This window comes from Limulus polyphemus, unplaced genomic scaffold (genome assembly GCF_000517525.1).
Source record: "Limulus polyphemus unplaced genomic scaffold, Limulus_polyphemus-2.1.2 Scaffold1805, whole genome shotgun sequence".
In the NCBI taxonomy this organism is placed as follows: domain Eukaryota; kingdom Metazoa; phylum Arthropoda; class Merostomata; order Xiphosura; family Limulidae; genus Limulus; species Limulus polyphemus.
This window is the reverse complement of record NW_013667415.1, coordinates 29544-51856: the sequence shown is the minus strand read 5'-3', so window position 1 is coordinate 51856 and position 22313 is coordinate 29544. Positions and strand designations below refer to the sequence as shown.

The following is a 22313-nucleotide window of genomic DNA, read 5'->3' as shown; positions in this document are numbered from 1 at the left end:
GTGTTCTAGATGAATTATACAAAGTTTAGAAAGAAAAGTTAAATAAATGCAAATCAAAGAAGACGTCAGGTGAAACTGTAATATTAAGAGTTACGATTTATCTTTCTTACTTTTCAGTGAGAGGCAAATCAATTTTTATCTCGCTTATTTCTCTAATTTTTTTAGCTGCTAAAAGTACCATACGTGGTATAACTATTCTTAGACCATGAATGCAAAATGGTTGTTGGTGTTTCTAGATAGCCTAGCATTATTTCCTTTTTTCATAGCATAATCCAATGTATGTTTCGACACATTTTTAAATTGGAAAACATGTGTCAGTGTAATGCATATAACAGTACATATTCTGCGACATTCATAATCCAATGTATGTTTTGACACATTTTTAAATTGGAAAACATGTGTCAGTGTAATACATATAATAGTATATATTCTGCGACATCCATAAATATACATTTTATCTTATTCGGAGGGAAGCATAAAGATGTTCACGTTGATAAAATTTTTTGTCTGTTTCTTTTTATCTACCACTTAGTTATAATTTTATTATAAATTGTAAACCATAATCCAATTATGGTTTGAATGGTGTTAAAATAAATAACTGTTTTGCTAGTTTGACTTTAGTGATATTTTAAGTAGCATTTATTATTACGTTATTTTTTTCGCTATATAATACAAAATAAATGTTTCTATCGATTATTGAACAGGAATTTAAATATTTCAATATTTTCTACCTTTTTCATTCACTTGTAGCATTTTAGTGTTTTTTTTTTTTTACAGTTGATTACACATGGTTGTACATCTTGCTACCAACAATAGCGATTGTGGTATTATTAGGCTTAACCGTTGGATTCTGGTGTATGAAACGACGCTCCAAGCCTCCTCAGACACCCAAGAAGCTTTCGAATGTGGTGGCCGGGACTCGGCCTATGAGTCAATTAGACTCTAACCAAAGGGTGGAAATGAATGCGTTGCTGCCAAAGCCTAAGCTAAGAGTTCCAGAGATTCCATTGAGCTCTGTTCGTTTTCTCCAACAATTAGGAGAAGGAGCCTTTGGAAAAGTCTACAGAGGCGAACTATTAGGGATTCACGGACCAGGATCTTCTACTTCTGTGACTATTAAGACTCTTAAAGAAAATGAAAGTTTTAAAATGCGGCAGGATTTCTGGCAAGACGCCGAAATAATGTCAGGACTTCGCCATCCCAACATTGTTTGTTTACTGGGAGTCTGTTTCCAAGAAGATCCACTGTGTATGTTGTTTGAGTACATGTCAGGAAGTGACCTACGTGAGTATTTGGTCTCACGCTCTCCCCACGCTGACCCTTCTGTAAGCGGAGAAGAAAACACCCAACAAATTTTGGAACTTCCTGACTTATTTAACATTATGCGCCAGGTGGCGTGTGGGATGGAGTTTCTGTCCGGACATCATTATGTTCACCGGGACTTAGCCACCCGCAATTGTCTTATTGACGAAAGTCTTACAGTAAAGATTTCAGATTTTGGCCGTTTTCGAGACATCTATTCTGCTGATTATTACCGAATTCAGTCAAAATCATTACTTCCTATACGATGGATGTCTCCGGAATCCATTCTCTATGGAAAGTTTTCCACTGAATGTGATGTGTGGTCCTTCGGAGTTGTGATGTGGGAGGTGTTCAGTTTCGGTCTTCAACCCTACTATGGTTACAATAATCAAGAAGTAATCGACATGATTCGCTCAAGGCAACTCCTACCCTGTCCAGAAGTATGTCCACCGCACATGTACGCCATGATGGTAGAATGTTGGCATGAGATTCCTACACGTAGACCATCCTTTCGTGAGCTCCACGGTCGATTGTGTTCGTGGCAGGCAATGCACGCTCGGACCCTTAGCCTAGCCCATTCAGCCAGCACTCACAATGGGAGTCAACACAGTAGCACAGGCCCTAGTAACAATACAGGTTCCACCAATTTAAGCAGTAACCTTGGTAATGTGCCAGGCCAAAACAGTGCTCAACCTCCACACAGAGTCGGTCTCAGTTCTAAACACGGCTTCAGCTCCGGGAGGGATTGTTTGCCAGCATACCTGCAACCTAAGCTCGGGGTACAACATTCAAAACCTGTTACGTCATCATCTCCATTCATTACTTCATATGTAACTGGTCAAGATGGGAAAGTGTCGAACGTTTAAGAGTTAATCTGTCTAAATCTTTTAACTTTCTAGGTTTGGGCTTACGCTAACCATAAAAAAAGGACGGAGAGAAAGATCTGGCAGTCACAACAACAATGTACTAATTACCGGAAGTTGTCTGTGCCTTGTCTTACGTTTCCATACACTGCTCACTTCCGGTTATCGGCAGTTTATTGTAGATCTCCCAAGAGGAACAGATTTGGCTAGGTCGACTGGCTAGGTAAGAGTTTATGTCTGGACACGAGCTTATATAAGTGGTCATAGATCATGCCCAAGTTAAAAACAATACAAAAGTGTATAAGAGCTAAGAATGTCCCTATGTGTATAGATATATCCCTATTAGACTTTTACTTTAAGAAAGCTAATATATTGAAATGGTTTTTGAGAGTAATGCCGTCGTTTTCATTTATAAATTTAAATAAAGGAGACATGAATCACTGTAAATAAACCAAGACTACAAATTCGGTGGCATATATATATTGTGAAAAGAAGAGGTCCGTTTATAAAAGATTAAAGGGGCTGCGGCTTGAAATGTTCTCCAATCATGCGGACGATGGAGGTACTGCTTTCACAACTGAAATCAAAATCAATCCAAGACATTATAAAAAAAATGAGTGTCGGATAAACTAATGTTCGATCATTTGCCTGTTTCTTTTAATTTTATTACAAATAATGGTAAAACATAAACTAGAAATCTGATCAATAGCTGCAGTTGTGAACTAATATAAGGAATGCAAAAGAATAATTTGTATGAACTGTTTCATCTCATAATTTGTATTGATAATCCAAATTCTAAATATTCTAACTGCCCAATTTTACTGTAGTATATGAAAAAAAAAAGATTCTACTCTATTTCAAAATTGTATTTTTATAATGCCATTTTGTTGTGACGTTAAAATCCGATTAGCCAAGTCAACTGCAAAAGTATCCCCTAGTGCACTGTGTTCTCAGGATTGAAATATATTATCCTGAAATAAACAGTGTGTTAGATATCTATTACTGGGTGTTGTGTACGCCTGAACTGTTTTGTTTTCTTAAAACAGTTTGAATAACAACTGTAGAAGACTCCAGCGATAAGATATGTAAAGTTTGTTAAGTCAATCGGTAAAAGAGTAAACTGGACAAATAACATCTACTTGGTACAGCTATTACCAGAACTGAACAGTGCAAGGAAAGTACGTCTGTATCAATTACAGTAGTAGATTTACAGTGAAGAAAACAAGTAATGATTTAACATTTTTAAAGCCTCACAGTATCTAGAAGTCTGAGGAGTTATAACGCTAAAAATATGTTTTTTATACCTGCGATGGGCAGAGCCCAGCAAGCCCATTGTGTAGCTTTGTACTTTATAACAAACCATATTATAAAAATATTCTGTTTCGACACTCTTTAATCAGGTAATATTCTAATTGCTTACCCTGGTGCCTTGATGGACATGTGGTAAGTTTGCGGGCTTATATTACTAAAACCCACGTTTCGATTCCCCGCTGTGGACAAAGAGAGATAACCCTTTACTTAGCTTTGTGCTAAAAATGCAAAACAACAACAAAAAACGTCGGTGTGTAAACGTTAAGTTTACGGACTTACAACACTAAAATTCTGGGTTAGATTCCCTGCTCTGGACAAGATGCAGATAACCCATTGTGTAGCTTTGCGCTAAAAACTACCACAATAACAGATGCTTATGCTGTATTTATGTACTAAGCCCGAGAATAGGGTAATTTTCCAGCGACAGGTGGCAGCACGAAACACGCTTGTTTGTCAGAGAATATAATGTCGATCTTCCAATATTTTTAGAACTAATAATAACAATAATAATAAACAATGGAGGTACACAGTTGCCCTTGAGAAAATAAATATTATACAATGCTTCATATGTCAACAAAAATTATTTCAACTCACATTTTAGCCATAAACAACAAAACAGCGTTACGTATTGCAACATTGTAGAACTTGTGAAGGCTTACTACTTACTCCTGGCAATTATGTAGTGTAAAGACCCGTGTTAGTGTGATGAACATTTGTTTATGTTAAACTCAACACTGAATTAAATTATACCAATTTTGTTGTTTTTGTTTCGGTATACGTAATAGTGCAATGTAAACAATGTGTAAAAAAATCATTCTCGAACAACTTGGGTCCGCACCATAAAGCCCACCAGTGGCACAGCGGTAAGTTTGCGGACTTATAACGCTAGAAACCGGGTTTCCATACCCGTGGTGAGTATAGTACAGGTAGCTCAAATACAGACAAAAAAACCGCTCTATAAAAACAAATTAACAGAATACAATAGGTTAAAAGAGAGGACTGAGAAACAAAAACGCTGGAAGAGAAGAGTGTTTTATACATATATATATTGAAGGGATGGAACGAAAAGGAATATTTAATAATACTAAATATAGTCAAGCCGTATCTGTATTAGTTGTTTTCTTAAAAAACTTGTAGGTTAAGACGACAATGAAGTAAGCAAAGTCAAGGGAATGAGAGGGTCTCGCTCACAAAGAAATGTTATGTTGGAAGGCTGTCTTGGAAGTATGTTCTTGCAACTAACAATATTTAATATAGAGCTGGAAAGTTCTGGTATATCTTTTCTTCTTCTGTATACATACAAAGTAAGTGTTACAACTGCTTACACGTCAGTCGTTTCATCCTTGCACCTGTTACTGAATATCTAGGATTTGCTTATACGGTGGTTAGTTCTACATTAACGTTTAAGCAAAAAGTTAAATCTACGTCCACCCTGTACTTGAGTGTATGTTTGCGTGTGTGTGTGTGTGTGTATAGGAAACTAGAGAAAAGTGTCATATTTAGTTTTTATGTACTAGTTTTTAGCTTTACCTTTATACTAGCTTTGCGTGCGCCCAAACTAAGATGTTAAACTATGACTGTTGATATATTCTAGAATTAAATGTTATGGCTAGTCAGACTCAAGTTATCAAACCAAAGTGTGTGAACAGGTGGATAAGAAAAAATATATTTAATGCTCTATTTCCAGGACCAATTACGTATTAATGCCCTATTTCCAGGACCAGTTACGTATCTTTTATATCTAAGACTTTGAAATTTGAAGTCAAGTAATGATAACAGTTACGAAAATGATCGCGTGTAGTTTTGTGAGTTATGTTTGAAAATAAAGTATTTCCTATCACACGAAGTGTGTAATCATATCTATGCCTTCCAGTCACGGCCTAAAGCCTACTAGGTGCTTGAACACTAAAGAAAGTTTTTAAGGTTCATCATTCTCTAGCACTTTACACTAACCGATGTGAGGCCAATGGCTTCAAAACAAAGTTTGAATATGAAAGGGAGAATGTTTCCAAACATTTTTTAATACCTCAAATGAACTATACTTTTTCCACCTTTACGCCTTTGTTTTAAAAGGATACGTGCTGCCATCTATGTTATACTATATTCAGCAATAGTGTTTTAAAATTATTTATATTTTTATAGACTACTTGGGGCCAAGTGCTAATCTAAATTACTATTGAAATTACTAACTCCTTAAAATAAGTTGTTTTTTTACCTAATTTGAGTTTAATTGAAAAAAATGTTTCTGAGGCGTAACTAAACCCATCAGTGGATTACGTGATCTGATTGTTGTTTGGGGCCTCGCGCTTCCTTGGTCCAGCACTGATCATCTTCCATATTTGAACTCTCATTTTTAACATTAGTTTTAAACAAATTTCAAGATGAAATCTGATTTCTTTATTCGGAGTCCAAATAAAGATTAACGGTTTCACAATAAAAGAAAGTAAAGGACTACTTGTTTCGCATTGATCCAAACAAAGAACTTAAGTCACTGTTGCAGTTGCTTTATTTATAACTTATAAATCTCATTTGAACTTCGGTTAAATTTTTTATAGGGCATCCTGTTAATGGACTTTGTAATCTATAACGGTTTCACGCTTGTTAGAGCCAGCACTTTAGAGTTTTTATATGTCAGCTTAAGATTTTATTATTGGTTTGAAACATAAACGAGGTAAAATTTAGTTTTTCGTTTCTAATTCAAACTCATAGTTAACTGTATACAGTTTTCAAAACAAAGTGAAAAATAAACTATAATTTTACTCACCACATCTACTATTTATTATTATTACTTGAGCATATGATTGAAAATTATATATGTATTTATCAATAATTTCTTATTTAGACTCAAGTGACTCCTCTGAGATTGATAACACCCTTTTTTATTAAGCCAGAGGGAAACAAAGAGAAGAAAGAATTAATTTGAAACTATTAGTATTTGATGTTTCTATTGTAGAAAAAATGATGTACGTAGTTTGGTACTTATAGTTTTATGGAAGTCCTTCGTGTAGAGCTACATGTTAAAAGTCACTTGAAGTAACGACAAGAAGAAAGACTGCTTAAATTTAAAGAATGATGCTGAGCCATTTTTAGAAGTAGAAGCGGTCGATAATTGAAATTAAACGTGTAGAGTTTCTAAAACGGCATCTTTTGAGAATTTTAAAATAATCTGCTTTTTGATATTTCCGATATACATATATATAATATATATATGCATATCTATTTTGAAGCTAAATCAAATCACATGCTTATTTTTAAGATCCACATTATGATATTTTTATTTACCTTGAAGAATAATTTTATTTGGGGTGAAGTTACATTTATCAAAAAAATAATTTTAGGGAACAAATTCAACTGAAATTTAAGTGCATCAGACTTTGAAAAAAAGTAACCTTTCTAAATTATGATTTAATTAGTTAGTTTACTTTGAATAAGCAGTTATTAATAACACACGAAATCGTGAATTTTAAACTTCCAAAATAATCAGCAGATGACGCTAGTTCTATTGAATTAAATTATATACAGAAGATAGATAATAATTCTTTATTAGGCAATTATATTTTCGTGTCTAACTTTGTTATGGTATCTAGGCCACATATAAAGTAATGTGTATTAAGACAACGCTAGCTAAACAAGAATGAAACAATAGAATAAGGAGCCACAAGGCAGTAGCCATGTAACCCTAACGTAAGGGAACATTTGACTTGCTTATTTAAATTGCATTCTTGTCTTTTAAGTGCATAGTTTAGACCACAACATCGTCACACCGAGTGTTTAAACACATTGATCCCTCAAAATCTAACCATCAAATATTTCTAAACAATTTCGTCGTCTTTCTAGTGCATGATTATCCATGGCTAAAGTAAAACTAGCAGATCGTCAAGGTGAAAACAATACTTATCTAGTTAAACAAATACTAACCACAACCTAAAACCATTTATATAAATCGACTTTAAGCCTAAAATTGCGTTTAGACGTAAATTATCAAAGACGGCGTAAATAAATAGAAGGAAAAAAGGTTTTCTTGAAACATTCCAATACGATACAATGCAGTAAAAGCTGTCTACAAATATTATACAAATACATGAGATGAAAAGTATTACCTGATCCTCCCTTAAACAATTGTAAACATCTCAATCGCTGTTAACAAAATTCTATCGGTAAACTTTTTCGTAACTATATAAAAAAGTATATTTGACTTTTGACGTTTCTCATTTTGCAGCTTGTTGAAACATTTTCTATTTTTTATATTAATTTTAAACTTTTGAATTTTGCTTTGAATGTTAATTATAAATACATATATAGGGGTATCATATTTAAATATATTTCTTTAACTTTTTAGGACATTAAAAATAAACTACATTTCACTAGTAAAGTGAAGATAGGAATAATAAATGACAGAAAACGTATTTTGTATTGAAGATTAACTTTGTTTGGTAACATGCACGAGTTTTGACACAGCTGCGAATAATTTTGGGCCTGGAAATATCTTAATGCCTCGTTAATAATTAACAAAATGCACCCCCCCCCCTTTCAGATGGATCAACGATAGGTCTGATGGCTTATAAACCTGAAATTTGGGCTTCGATACACGTGGTAGGCAATGTATAGATAGCCCATTGAGTAACTTTTCGCTTAACAACAAAAAGTCAAAATGCTAAAGAACAATAACAACAACAACAAAAGAAGAAGAAAAAAAGAATTTCAATGGTATCATAGGAATCTGTGGATTTTTGTAAAACTTCGAAACATGCTTAATTTGTTATCATAGAGCGAAGAAGTGTTATTTTATAGCATTCTAAAACCTTTCCATACCATCTTTCAGGCCCATAAATAAATGTACATTGAGAAGAAACCAACGGAAGTCTTTCTACGTTTTTACACACTAGGTTACACCAAGCTGTAATTCAATTACTTTCAATGTTTAATTGCTTAACAGAACTAAAGCCTAATAGCGTTGAAATCTAATCTTTGAACAATCAAACTATCACAATAAAAGTGATTTTTATGTTAAAATTTGCGTAATAATTTGAAAACTTAGCTGTTAATTTTCTTCCTATAAAGACAGAATGAAATATATGTTTAAATAGAGGCTAAGCAGATATACTTAAAATTACTCTTTCATTGACAAAACAAAATCTAAAAGAAAATACTTAATTCTCTAGACATTATAACATTAGTAAACAGGAAGTCTGCTCGGCAAATGTACTAAGTTATTTACTATGAAAGTATATCTACTCTGGTCCTCAATGACAGCATTTCAAGTTCCAATCAATTTATAATCTCTATACCTTTTTCCCAAACAAGTATGCCAGAGGACTACCTTAGTTTATCATTGCATTTAACTTCAGGTTAAAACTGTCAAAAGCTGCACTGAACAGATGGTCATTATATGTTATTTAACCCACCCAAGTGATTTTCACGATAACGTTTTACCATTGCACCAACCATGTGATTCCTTTCTTCATGGTGGTCGCAGGAGAGTTTTCTGAAGAAGTGAAAGTTTTTCTTCTAACTCTGCCTTTTGTTTAAGGACTTCTCTTAGTCTGTTTAACATCTGCCGCTCAGTGGTTTGCCATCTACGTATAATTTCATCCTTGGGCATAGAACTAAGCTGGTGATCATCTATGGAATACTGGAGTAAAAGAGGAGGCCTATGCTTTCGGAGGCTAGAAATATTCAAATCTAAGTTCCTGTAGGTATGATGATTTGAAAGATCTGCAGCATCTAAGTCATTTAGTCGCTGTTTACTCTTCAAAGTTCTAAGATCCGAAAAAGAACAAGACATTCCGCTGCGTCTATCTGCTACTTTTCTTTGTTGGGAACCTCTAGAACCGACTGATGAGAGGTCATTGAGGCTAAAACTAAAGACACGATCATGGAGATGAGGCAGGGGAGGAAATGTAGAAGAAGAAGTTCCCGAAGAACTGGAAGACGTTATCTTGTTGTCTAATGGCTGTGGAACAGACATAGAAGGAAATGAATGTGTTAACCTCTTTGGACCCATCAACAACCGTTCTTGTTGAGGAACATCATGATCCATTGTATTACTGTTGTCTTGAGATAATGCTTTTTTCCGTAAATTTGAGAACGCCTGTGCTCTCACCACTTCCTTCCTGTGATGAAGAAGGTATTCATCGAGGGATTTTAGTTCTCTGGGTATGTTCTCTGTTGTTGAGGAAGCAAGGTTACCAGCTGAGGTTAACGTTCGTAGTTCTTGTTCTTGGTGGACTCTGCGTGAAGAGAGAAATATAATACTAAGAATAAAGCTTATACTAACCAATTCGTATTGTTCAGTACAAGTAAAATTTAGTGAAGCAGCTACACGACTTAAAAGTGACTAAAGTGCAATGAATAAAATTAAGTAAAAAGAAACGTGGAAAATGTTATGAAAACAAATGTTTATATTAACTCATATGTTTCTATGGACGCTTAGCGTATTTTGAACGACTCTTATTTTATCTAAACCATATTAACCTTTAGTAATATTGTAATATGCATAATAGTTCTAAGTCTGGTAAGTAAAAGCAAATGTGATTATAAGGGTGAACACAGATTTGTAGATTTTACAAGCTTTAAGACAATTATGAAAGTAAATTCATCTAATATCCTCACTGAAGGACTTCAGGTTTTATCATTTTGTCTGGATCAACTTAAATGTCGTTAGATGGTAGAAAGAATTTTTTTGTCGATGATGACGTTTAAAATATCCAAGAAAACGTTGGAACAAATGAAAACTATTTTTTTCTGAAACAAAAATCTACTTTTGTTTATAAAATTTATTCCCAAAACAATTTCATTTTCTAGTGGCTACAAATAGTATGTCACTTGTTATCATATTTTAATGTACTTTTTATTATAATTATCATAATTTTTATGTAATTAGGTTGATGAGCTGTTGTGTTAATAATCAGTAATCGTTCCACGTTGAACTGAAAGCTCGGCAGCAAGTAAAAACATAAAATAATATATAACTGAAGACTAATAAAGACTCTAAAGAACGTGAAGTATTAGACTGGATATTACTTGAATCTCGGCGAGTTATAATTAATCAGAGAGTGCCTATTTTCAAACATGCGCGCGCAGGTGCTTATTTTGGTACATGTGCCTTTTTGGCGAGCATGTTTGGTGGGGCGAGGAATCGAACACACGAAACTCAAGATTTTGAGTCGAGCATCCTAACCACCTGACTATGCCGAAATATATCTTGGTTAAATTATAATTTAATTCTATGGTATTTATATAATAATTTATGATTTTGGAGTTTTTAAACTGTACACATAAAACCTTTAATTTTTTTTTTCATTTCATATCCTCCGTGTGTGAAATTTGAAAAGACTTAACAACCTAGCACTGAGTACAAAGGTTGTAATTAGAAGAGATAATTGTTTGCTTCTATGTTTCAGGAAAAATAAGTTTAATTACTTATTTCTAAGTAATAATAATAACTGAAATGTTACTGTATTTTATGAAATGCTAGTCTACTACAACACTGCCAAGACAGGGTCACTTTGGGAAGACTAAAGGTCAATTTTATGTTATTGGATAGGTAACATGATTGCATGTGCGCTGCGTCATTACAACTTCTGTAATGTTAGCCAAGCATGGCTGAAAGGTCAATATAATAAAAATAATGAATATATATATCTATAATGTTATGAGATTTAAGCTATTTAGCCTAAATATTTATGTTTTCGTGTTATAATTAGTAGTCATCCTAGAACTAAAAAAGCATAATTTATATTTATTTCAAAATTTTTTCATGTTGGTTATGAGATCAGTGAAATCTATCGAACCTCTAGAGATTCGTTAGTGAAAATAGCAAATAAAATATAAAGTTTTTCCTTAAGAAACATTTGATAACTTTCTGGACATTATAAAGATTTCGCATGTGAAATTTGAAAATTTTCCGATGTATAAAAATATTTTATATTTTAAAAAGAAAATTACTTTGCATGATGGATAGGCAAAATGCGAAAATAAATAAAGGCATGAGAAAACATTGCTTAACAAAACTTAAGAATTACTTTAAAAAATTGATATGTAATGTTAACTGATAATCTGCCAAATTTCGTTAACATACGCTTAACAATTTAAAAGTTATAACATGAAAATTATAACAAGCACAAAATGGTTACGAGGTCGGTCCAACGGACCGAGCCCGTGCTGAAAGGGTTAACATATTTTTTGTCAAGGTTATATGTTTGAGTTAAAAGTTTGAAGTTGTGTCGTTTGTAAAAGTCTGGGCCTGACATTTTAGAATTGTGGGTATGTTCTGTTCAACTTGTGAAAATTCAAATAAATAATTTTTTTTCTTGAATCCTAGAGCAGAAAAAACCCAACAAAAACAACTTGTTATCAATAAACCAAACCAAACAAAACAAAACAAAACAAAAAAAAACCAACAACTACCAACCAAGGCATACACTAACGTAATTGAACTATTGGTGTTTTTTGAAGGGGAGGGAGGGATAATGGATGCGCAGAAGCTGTAGTACATTTTTTGAAGAAGGATTAATCAAATATAAAATACATTCCTATCCTCTCAAGAAGAACTAACGATCATTCAATACCGCAGTTTTCAGCAGATCAACACAACACATAGTTTCACTTGAAAACTAGAGCGAGCTTATATTTCATGTTACAATAGACTGGAGAAGGTTGTTAAAAACTAGTGCGAGCTTATATTTCATGTTACAATAGACTGGAGAAGGTTGTTAAAAACTAGAGCGAGCTTATATTTCATGTTACAATAGACTGGAGAAGGTTGTTAAAAACTAGTGCGAGCTTATATTTCATGTTACAATAGACTGGAGAAGGTTGGGTACGTTACTTGAAACCGATTTTGAATGTGAAAAATGAGCGAGTCACGTGACAGTCAAAGCTGATGTAAACCCGTGGTGACATGAAATGTATCACTGACATTGTTTGGCGTTTTATAGGTAGTGTGATGCCACCGAAAGTTAATCGTTTTCTAGAAGAGTGTGTAACAATCCATTTCGACGCAAATCATAAAGATGTGTTGGATTTAGAATTTTCAAAATAGAGCTGTCCCTTGTGCTTAATGGCATTAGAAAACAAAGAAATATGAATCAGGTCATACACTAGCTCTGGTATATGAGAATCCAGAACACAAAAGTCAATGGCTAAAGCCGTACACGTGTCCCAAGAAACAGTATGGAATATTACTATGAAGGATCTCTTTCTGAAAAAGCGACACAAGCTGCTTACGCGACATATTCTGTTCAAAAATCGCATATCTCAAGAAAAAACAGGAGAAAGAAACAGGTATGAACAATATTTCATACGAAGACATATTGGTCAAGTTGCCGGATGCAGGCACTGGTAATCCGTCGTCCTTGTAAACTGTGTAAATTATAGAAGCCAGCATAACATCCTCATGACGGAGCCTTTTGCAATGGAAACTAAGTTGCGGATCTATTGTCAAGATGCACGGTGGCCAGATAGAGCATGCCTGGATGTGGTGATATGGGCTTTAACGATGTAGTGAGGCTCCAAAATATATTTAATATAACGCACTCAACCTCTATACAATATCTCATAATCATACTTAACTTGGTATTTATAAGAAGTATGTAGTTTATATGATTTTAAAAGTAAAAACCCATAACAAAATACAATACAGTAGAATAAATTTCTAAAATACAATTGAATAATTAACAGATCTGACACATGAATGAATTTCTGTACCCTTCTCTATAATTATATTTTCTATTAAAAAGTTTTATAATTGTATTTTCATCTAGAAGTTTGGATGCTAATGTAATTTTAAAGCTTACACATTCTGAATTTCTTGGATGACTCCAAAGAACTGAGATTTGCTTCTTCTTCTTCTCAAATCTTCTTTTGCTTTCTTAAAAAAAAAACGTAAAATTCTGGAAAATTATATAAATGTATATTTTTCAACAAAAACAAAAATTCACTGCCCTTTCTTCCTGAAAAATAGAACAAAAAAATGGAAAATAAGTACCTAGGTTAGTTTAACATCTTGAAAATTACAAAACTATGTAATAAATACTACTGTATAAAAAAGCGCCTTAAAATATAACACTTAATAAAAAGTTTACTCATCAGTTAATGTTTTCCAACAAATTTTGTGTAACATCATAGTTTCCGAGGGTATTTTCTAGGGAACACATTGAAGGATATCTAATTTTTTGTTCTGAAACCATTCTAGTTTGCGTTTACTTAATTGTTTGGGGAATACAGCGTTTAATCGTTTTTAATTGAACTCTTAGTAATTACCATGCCACTATACAGCTAATCACTCAAACTGGTTAGTTTACTTACTTTTTTTATTAAGTCTGACAAATGTTAGGAAATTCACGACTGACTGCAGATATTTTTTGTCTGATTCATTATATTTACTTCATTCTGGATTTTAAACCAGAGACGTATAAAAATGGTATATTATTATTTCTTTTAGATCTGTCCTCTGCATGACTGAAAGACATGCGTTAACAACATTTGAAGTCAGACGATATTTCAATTTGTTAAGCCTACCGAGTCTTAGTTTTCACCAGTATATGAGTTTACACAACAAATTCAATTTGTTTAAGCAAATAACCAAACTTGCCCTTTAGCATAATTTTCCATGTAATGATTTTACAGATCCTGCTTAGCGAGATTTAATTTCCTGAAAAGACCTGAACTAAAACTATACGTTTATTTTGAAGTAAAAGTTCATAACAGTTTATAGCAGTTTTTCTACAGTAAAACAGAACGGTAATACTGCTGTTAACACATGCGTTAGAATGGTTTATATTTTCACGAGCCTTTATAGAAAAGAACACAGAATATTTCAAGTTGATTATTGTTCTCTGACATCTGTAACAAATCAAATGCGTTTTATGAACATTTTACATTAATTTCTATATAAGAATAAAATCAATATTTGTCTACATTTCTTTTATTGTAAGAAATGAGTGATTTTGAATCACTTCTTTCTGTACAGTTATGATTAAGAACAATAAACTTTGTTCAGATAAACGATTCTTCAGTAATGGAAAACGAAATTCGTTTTATAAATGATTTTTTAAATTATAAATAAGGAATCGATCGTACAGAAACGATAAAAAACCCTAAAACCTCCTTTCAGCGATAACTTAGTATTAGGTTGTTTGTTTTTAGCGCAAAACTGAAGAATAGGTTATTTACGATCTATACATAGTAGGGAATCGGACTCCAAATTAATTTTAGCTTTGTAATTCCCTAAACTTAATGCTGACCCATTGGGGGACAATTCAGTATTAGAGTTTCCAAACAATTTAACTTTTTTGATTATCGGGACATCTCTTTAAAAATGAGTTCTTCCCACTGTTTGTGTCGAGATTTTTGGTGGACGTCCATTGCTTTTTGCAAAGTAACTTTCTTATAGAACAGGTTGTTAGTGCTAAAATGGTCAATAAGGAATGAAAGAATGTCCGAAAGTAATTTATCCCTTGTCTCAGTAACATGCGCAAGGTTTGCATGCAATGCAAGTGTCGCAGTTACAATCATAATGGGGTTCCTGTTGATCTTAAAGCGGTCAGAAAGGGAGGTTGGTCAAAAAATATTGGAATACAACCAAAAGAGGACATGAAAACCGAGAAGCAGAAAAAATAGCAAGGATTAGATGTTTTGTTCTTATCGTTGTCTTACGTCGTTCAATAGACTTAGACACGATTGATTGGACCTCAACCAACGAAAGTTTTAAGAAATAGTTGAAGAATATCATATTTATTGTTCTTTCTACTATGTGGGCAGAGTGTCCTAGATGCCATGAACATATTGACATTCATTCTTACATTGTAAATCAGTGTCAGCATAGAATGGTTCTGAGTAAAAGTAGCCTGCTTTTGGAAGACTTTACATCAACGCCAAAATATGTGGAAGTTTTATTGCGTTTTTAATTTTTTTTTCCAAGCAATAGGTCGAAACTTAAATATATGCAAATGTTTATAAGAGAAGCTGGGGTAGCGTCTTCTCTTGCTGAAAAACCATTTCTGCACGATCGATTCGCGATTTTAGGGTTAAAAACTCGTTAGTCAAAACTAAAAAATGCGTTAAACTGTACATAGTTGAGTACATTATATTAAAACGATTTTTAATGTGCAAATCCACAAGTCACTCAACAACCACAGCCGATATAAATTTGCGATGAAACTACATTTTGACAGTGCTTGGCGTTTTGCAGGTAGTGTGATGCCACCGGAAACTGATCATTTTGGGAAGGGTATGCAACAGACCTTTCCGACGCATAGTTTATAGATGTGTTCAGCTCGAGGATTTAGAATTTCCAAGACGAGGATATCCCTGTTACTTAATGGCATTGAAAACAAAGAAATATGATTAATTTGAGGCACCAGGATCATCCAGAAAGAGACTTGCAATAAATCATACACCAGCTATGATATGCAAAGTATGGCGTCTTGTAACAGGTAATAATACTCGAACACCAAGGTCAGTGGCAAAAGCTTCCCTAATCAATACAACAGTACACAACATAGTCAAAAAGGATCTCCATCTGAAAACAAGACCAACAGGGTATAAGTTCGCCAAGATAAGACTTCCAGTCACGCTTCCCATTCAATCGTCGCTTATATGAACCAGCTGGAGAATGAGACTGCTATTGATGTTGTTCAATAGGAAGACATAATGGTCAAGTCACTGGACGTTGCGTCTGCTGTTTTTATGCGATCAGACTGTTGAAACGGGCAATGGCACATTTTCATCTATTAAACTAGATGGATTATGGAAAACCCAGTAGGGGGAGTTGTTGTACTTTGAACATGGCAACTTTATAAAAAAGGATAGAACTTGATAACACGGACTGTAACAACATGTCGTTTTAATATAACATACTCAACCCTCTGTGTTTGTGAAACTTAAGTTTCAGGAGAATTTTAAGACTGTTGTACAGTTAACATAGATGTATAACCGTGCAGCAAGCGTTTGATAACAGAGCTAACCACTTATAATATGTATTTAATAACCTTCGAATGCTGTTTGGAAATATATATATTTTGAAATAAAATTCTGCTCATTTCTGAATCTCTTTATATCGTGACTATTTGAAATCCGTTTAAGAAGAAAATTACAACTTTAAAGATATGTTTTCCATTTACTGAATTTAGATAATATGCACTGATGCTGAAAAGGTGGGTATGAATATTCTGAATAAGCCGGATTCATACTGTGCTACTTTTAACAGTTTCTCACGGTTTTAACAAAAGGAGTTACAACGTTCTTATCTAAAACACAAAGATTAGTAAGTATTTATACTACGTAATTACGTACTCTTTTTACACTTTTCTGGAAAAGGCTGAAGATTTGACCTTCCCGTAGATTGTTAGCTATTTCTTTGGCTGAGTGATGTGGAGATACAAGCTCCACCGTGTTGATGAATCGGTAAAGTTTCTGAAAGAGATCAATTATCAGTTATTGATAATCGAATTTTCATCAATAAGTTGTTTAAATGATTCCAAGTCCATTGTTTTGTCGTTATTAAAGTTAGGAAAACCACTGATGTAACCTACATGTAAAAGATAACGTTTAAACAACAGATTGAGTTCAACGAGGTTGAAAGGAGTTCAACGTTGTTACCTTTTGCCAATGTCAAAGCGACATCATCAAGTAGTGTCAAACGTATCAATCTCTTTGAAAACATGTAACTTTACAGGATAGATAAGTTTGCCTAATATTTGTATATATATTTCCAAACACTTAATTACAAGCAGGGGTGACATCTATTGTTAATATTTGTAAACTATAAACATTTTATATGTATACTGTACATGTCTTGAAATATTCCATACAGAATATATCATTTCAGATGAATACAAACTGATATTTTCCAGCAGTAGAATTATACAGTTTCATTCTAAACTGTAGTTTGTTTTAACTGAATGTTATACGTGATTTGCTAAGATAGTCTGATTAACTGAAATGTTTCTTGTCTCAAAACGGCACAGTTTAAACAGATGTTATGCATTAATTTCAAATATCGTGAAGAGTTTCTGCAACAGTATCTAAGATAAAGGATTAATTCATATGCATTTTTGTCGAATTGTTATTCATTCATAAAAACTTCCAATCTTTAAAAAGTGAAAATGTACAAAAAAAATCATATGGAATTTAAAACTTATTTATTTTGTTTTGGTTGTTTGATTTTTGTTAAACGAAAACCTACATAATTGGCAATCTGCACTGTGTCCACTACAGGGGCTCGAACACCGGATTTTAGAGCTATCATCCCCCAAGGTTTCCGCTAAGCCAGCGGGGGACTATTGATATTTTATTTAGAAATACTGGAACAAAAATAATCAAGAATTGACATTGGATGCTGTTGAGCAGCTGCCTTCCCTTTAATGTTCAGTATAACCTTTGAGTGACTTGTGCGAAAAAATACTGGATTCTTTTGAAATCAAAAACATAATAAAAGTTCATGTTAAAAAAATTAAAACAAAATAGAAACCCTTTCTATCACTTTAAATTGTTTTATTGTCTTAAAACAAGATGAATAATTCGCGCTTTTTAGGTATTTAGAAAGTTCAATATAGTAATTATCAAAGACACCAACAGATGGCAATAGCATAGTCTAACAAATGTTCCAAAAAAAAAAGAAAAAGAATAATAATTTGTATTAGATCACTGTACTTACCTGGCTAAGAAACATAAGGTTTGGACTCCTCCAAACTGTTTCCTGAGGTTGTTCTCTAAGTATGGGCACAGCATATCGAAACACTAGGTGTTCCAGTACTAATATACAGATACCAACCAGAAGGCCCACTAGAAGCATGATAAACACTCCAGCTACGGCCCTGATTCCAAGGCCCATGGGTTTGGTTGGAGCGTGGACTGAAGATCCAAAGCAAGGCACTCTACCATACCATTTCTGCTGAAGCTGATCGATGTAGCCAAACTCATTATAACGAAGAATCAAGTCAGAAATTGCATCCTATGGAGAGAGCAAGGGAAATTATTTATGCGCTCATCTGAGTCAAATGTTCATCTGTAGATGTCATAAGTTTGCTTCCAGCTCCGAAAGAAAGAAATTCTAGCCATTTATAATCAGAACAAAAAGTTATGGCTCAAAAAATCTTCATACGTTTTAGCAAAAAACTTCATGAACAAAAACCAGTCAATTTTGGAACATTTCTTTTGTATTATGTTGCTAATAAGACTTATACTTGTTCCAGTTTTTCTTCTGAAACCTGGTTTAGTGTGTTTATATTTATATTATTGAGGTCTATTCTTTTAATGATCTTATCTCTTGAAACACCACCTAAAGGTTACCACGATCATGAAAAAGAATGCTTCAACAGCTACTTCGATGTGAATGTACTTATTTTCACAAATAAATGAAATCTGGACAGTAACATAATACATTTATTTAATTAAAGCAAAGAAATGAGTCACTATCATTCTTAAACTAAAACACTTGTGATTTTTTTACAATGGTATATTGTAGAACAAGCTGTTTAATAAGTGCAATTTATATATTAATTTTTGGTTTACATAATAAATTAATTGTTATTGATTAAAATAGCTCTGCGATTTGATGATAAAAATTAAAATGAACAAATTATAATGGTTAAAAGAAAGATTTTATTTTCATCACTATTTTTTAATCCCTCGACTTACCGGTAATTGTGTATCATCATAAAAACTTTGAGACACACAATTTATAGTTTTCTCTAAAAAAAGTATTTGATTATATCTATCTATATATGAATTGTGGTTTGTATGAAAGTTTAAAAGCAACACGAATTGCATTCCATGCAAAGTCAGTTTACGTCTTTTGACAGTTTCTTCTCAACCAGCGTTTTCTCAACAAACTAGGGTCTGTCTCGTTGCTTCTCTAAACTGTCGCACACCACGAAGTACAACGAAAAACCATTACTATTTACTTATTAATATTCTTTCAGTTTCTGTTTGTTTTCGTGCAGTCTCACTGACCGGCGATGTGGTTTTTGAAGGACCTGCGTCTGTTCTCAGTACCGGTGGTCGAGAAACAGTGTTCGAAATTATTGGCCCCCTGTTGGCAAGTAGTAAGTTTACAGACTTACGACACTAAAATTCGGGATTCGATTCCACACAGTAGTCAGAGCACATATAGATTATTTTGTAAGTTTGCGCTAAAACAGACAGATCTAACTTACAGCAAGTGAATTTACTAAGGTTTTATGTTTCCGAAACTCATTTTATGAAGAATTCAACGACTTATGATTACATAAGCGTAGACATAGAAAAATAATGTGATAGATCAAACTAGTCATAATGTCTGATGCTAAAAGGAAAATAAGTTACAAGGTTTTTTTCGCCATCTCTTGGAACTTTATGAACTAATCTCACAAAACAATGAAACCACGTATTTGAATATCATTCTCGAGAAAAGGTTTAGATAATTAAATGCATAAAACCAAATAATTGATCTAGTGTTTAGCGTTCCGCACTGTGAATCCAATGGCCCAAGGTTCGAGTCCCGTTGCCGCAAAATCAAGCTTCGCACTTTGAGGTCTTGGGTGCCTTATAAGATTGAGAGATTTTCCACCATTCTATTAGAGTAGCCCAAGACTTGGCGGTTGATAATATTTACGACCGCCTTCCCTCTAGTCTATCAGATATTCCTCGTGTGGCTTTGTGCAAATAAACGAAACATTCAGAATCAAAGAATCAGAAACTTTATAAAAAAAGAGAACAACATATTCATTATATTAAAACACCCCATATGAACTTTTAATAAATAGAATATACTTCCATGTATAACAACTGAGTGTATTTTAAATATATCTCATTTTTATATATTTAATTTTCACATATAGTTAGTTATCTTTAGACCAACATTGCGTAAACGCTAAAACTTCCAAGATTTCTGTTAAAAGAAATTAATAAAGTTTAAAATTTAATTCTAACTAATGCATAATATTTACTTCATAAATCGAAAATCTTGACGTGGATCAGTTGATCATAGAAATTTACGTAAAATTTAATATAATAATCTTTGGAGGCAAGTTTATACTTTCAAAATTCGATAAAGTTTATGACTTTCTTATAAAAAAGGACATGAAATTTACCTTCAATGGAAACCCTTTTTGCATTCCAATTGCATAGGCATCGTCGAAGATAGGGTCTCCTAGAAGATGCAGGTTACATCCGGGTTCGTTACCACGAAAGTAGTTCAAGACTGCGGTGTCCCCAATAATTACATCTAGCTCGCCACCCCTGACGTCATAATATTCTTAGTTAGACAAACTCCTTTTTTGTGTCTTAGATTTACTTAAACAAAAAAGTTAAAAACATTCTCAAAATAGGGTTAAACGAAAGACAATGCTGCAACGTTACCAATGGGTTAACTCAGCATCATCAGATAGGACGTACATATTTAGTTAAATAATTACTTTGTATTGCTAAGAAACTATAAAACTCAAATCGATTTTGTAGACACGTGGGCAAAACTGAAACCCTTTTACCCACGCCTGAAGAGTTTATTGCCTTTCGTAATGTTGAGAAGTTTATTACAAATGTTGACTTTCCCTAAAAAAATGTATCAATTTCTTAGTGTATCCATTATAACGAATTTGTTGTTATATATATTTATTTTAATGTCAACGTTTTTTTTTTATATTACATTTATATTTAAAAACATGCCTAGCTTATAGTGTTAGATAGGTATTGCGAAACTCCCGCCTATTTTCCAAAGTTGTAGAAGATTTTCCAGAGTAAGAATACAAAATATATGTGTCTACGTAAAAGCTTTAATATGCATTGTTACGTTATTTGAATTTTCTAGAAAACCTTCCCACACCTATAAATATAACTAACGCGACACGCCAAAAGAGTGTCTATTAGTAGTTTACTATAATGAGTTTGCTATAAACTTCGAAAGCTATAACTGTGGTTTTTATAACGCTTATCAATCGGAAAACTTTAGATATTTGACAAGGAACCTTTACAAAGTTTGAACATTACAAATTATCTAACTTCAGTGGATTCTCATCGGATGTTAGTATTTTTTACGAAAATATTACCTAACTTCAACGGTGGAAAACCTAGCGTGTGTGGCCAAGGACAAAGCTAGCTAACTTTTCGGCGAATCGTACCTACATCAACTCGTAATTAACTCGCTCATCGTGAACCCACGATAAGATATCAAGGAAGTTCCAGACTAGAAAGAAGATTTTATATTGCTTGTAAGTTTGTGAAACTTTTGTTTATAAATCATTGTTTGTAATAACTATTTGTAATAATTGTTATTGTAAATTGTATTGTTCTGTGTACATTAAAACGTATCTGTGTTAAAAAAGAAAACTGTGTACATCAATCTTGTTGGCAAATATCATATATATATCGGCATTTATTTAAGTACTAAATCCAAAGTACGATTTAACTACTAAATTTAAATAATCAGTTAATTCGGCTTCGGACTATTTGAAATTCTAATACGTAACGCCATTTAAGAGTAAAAGAAAAAATCCGTACAAAGATTTTTAGTCTATGAAGAAAATTAAACTGGTAAAAAATCAAATAAAGTCTAATGTCCGAGGGTGATAAAAACTAAGAAATATTAAGCGCCTATTATCTGAAAGCGTCAATAAAAAAACAAACAATTTTTTATTTAATTCACAGCATTAGAAACAAACAAATAGACGTGCAGAACGTATAGATCTTTACACTTTAAAGTTTAATGCTTAAACATTTTTATTTTGAATTCCTTACGATTCCTTCTCCTTTGATTTAAACAAACCTAATTTTAATACAAGGTGTTTTTTACATTGCTCGAATATTATACATTAACGGGGGTGCCCGGCATGGCCAGGTGGATAAGGCGCTCGACTC

General features: G+C 33.2%; 2 protein-coding genes across 2 annotated transcripts in view; one reads left to right on the top strand and one right to left on the bottom strand.

Moving 5' to 3' along the window:
• Window positions 1-6193, top strand: part of LOC106464996 (inactive tyrosine-protein kinase transmembrane receptor ROR1-like) — a 160846-nt gene extending 154653 nt beyond the window's left edge. Inside the window, exon 8 of the mRNA XM_013925185.2 lies at window positions 778-6193. Coding sequence (XP_013780639.2) covers window positions 778-2168 — 1391 coding nt within the window. The 3' untranslated portion in view covers window positions 2169-6193. The remainder of the gene's footprint in view (window positions 1-777) is intronic.
• An 809-nt stretch (window positions 6194-7002) lies between these two features.
• LOC106464995 (glutamate receptor ionotropic, NMDA 3A-like) overlaps window positions 7003-22313 on the bottom strand; it is a gene marked incomplete at its 5' end in the record, with an annotated part of 21086 nt that continues 5775 nt past the window's right edge. Inside the window, 5 exons of the mRNA XM_022392820.1 lie at window positions 7003-9706; window positions 13274-13347; window positions 16773-16892; window positions 18136-18432; window positions 20552-20699. Of these exons, the coding sequence (XP_022248528.1) occupies window positions 8938-9706; window positions 13274-13347; window positions 16773-16892; window positions 18136-18432; window positions 20552-20699 (1408 nt within the window). The remainder of the gene's footprint in view (window positions 9707-13273; window positions 13348-16772; window positions 16893-18135; window positions 18433-20551; window positions 20700-22313) is intronic.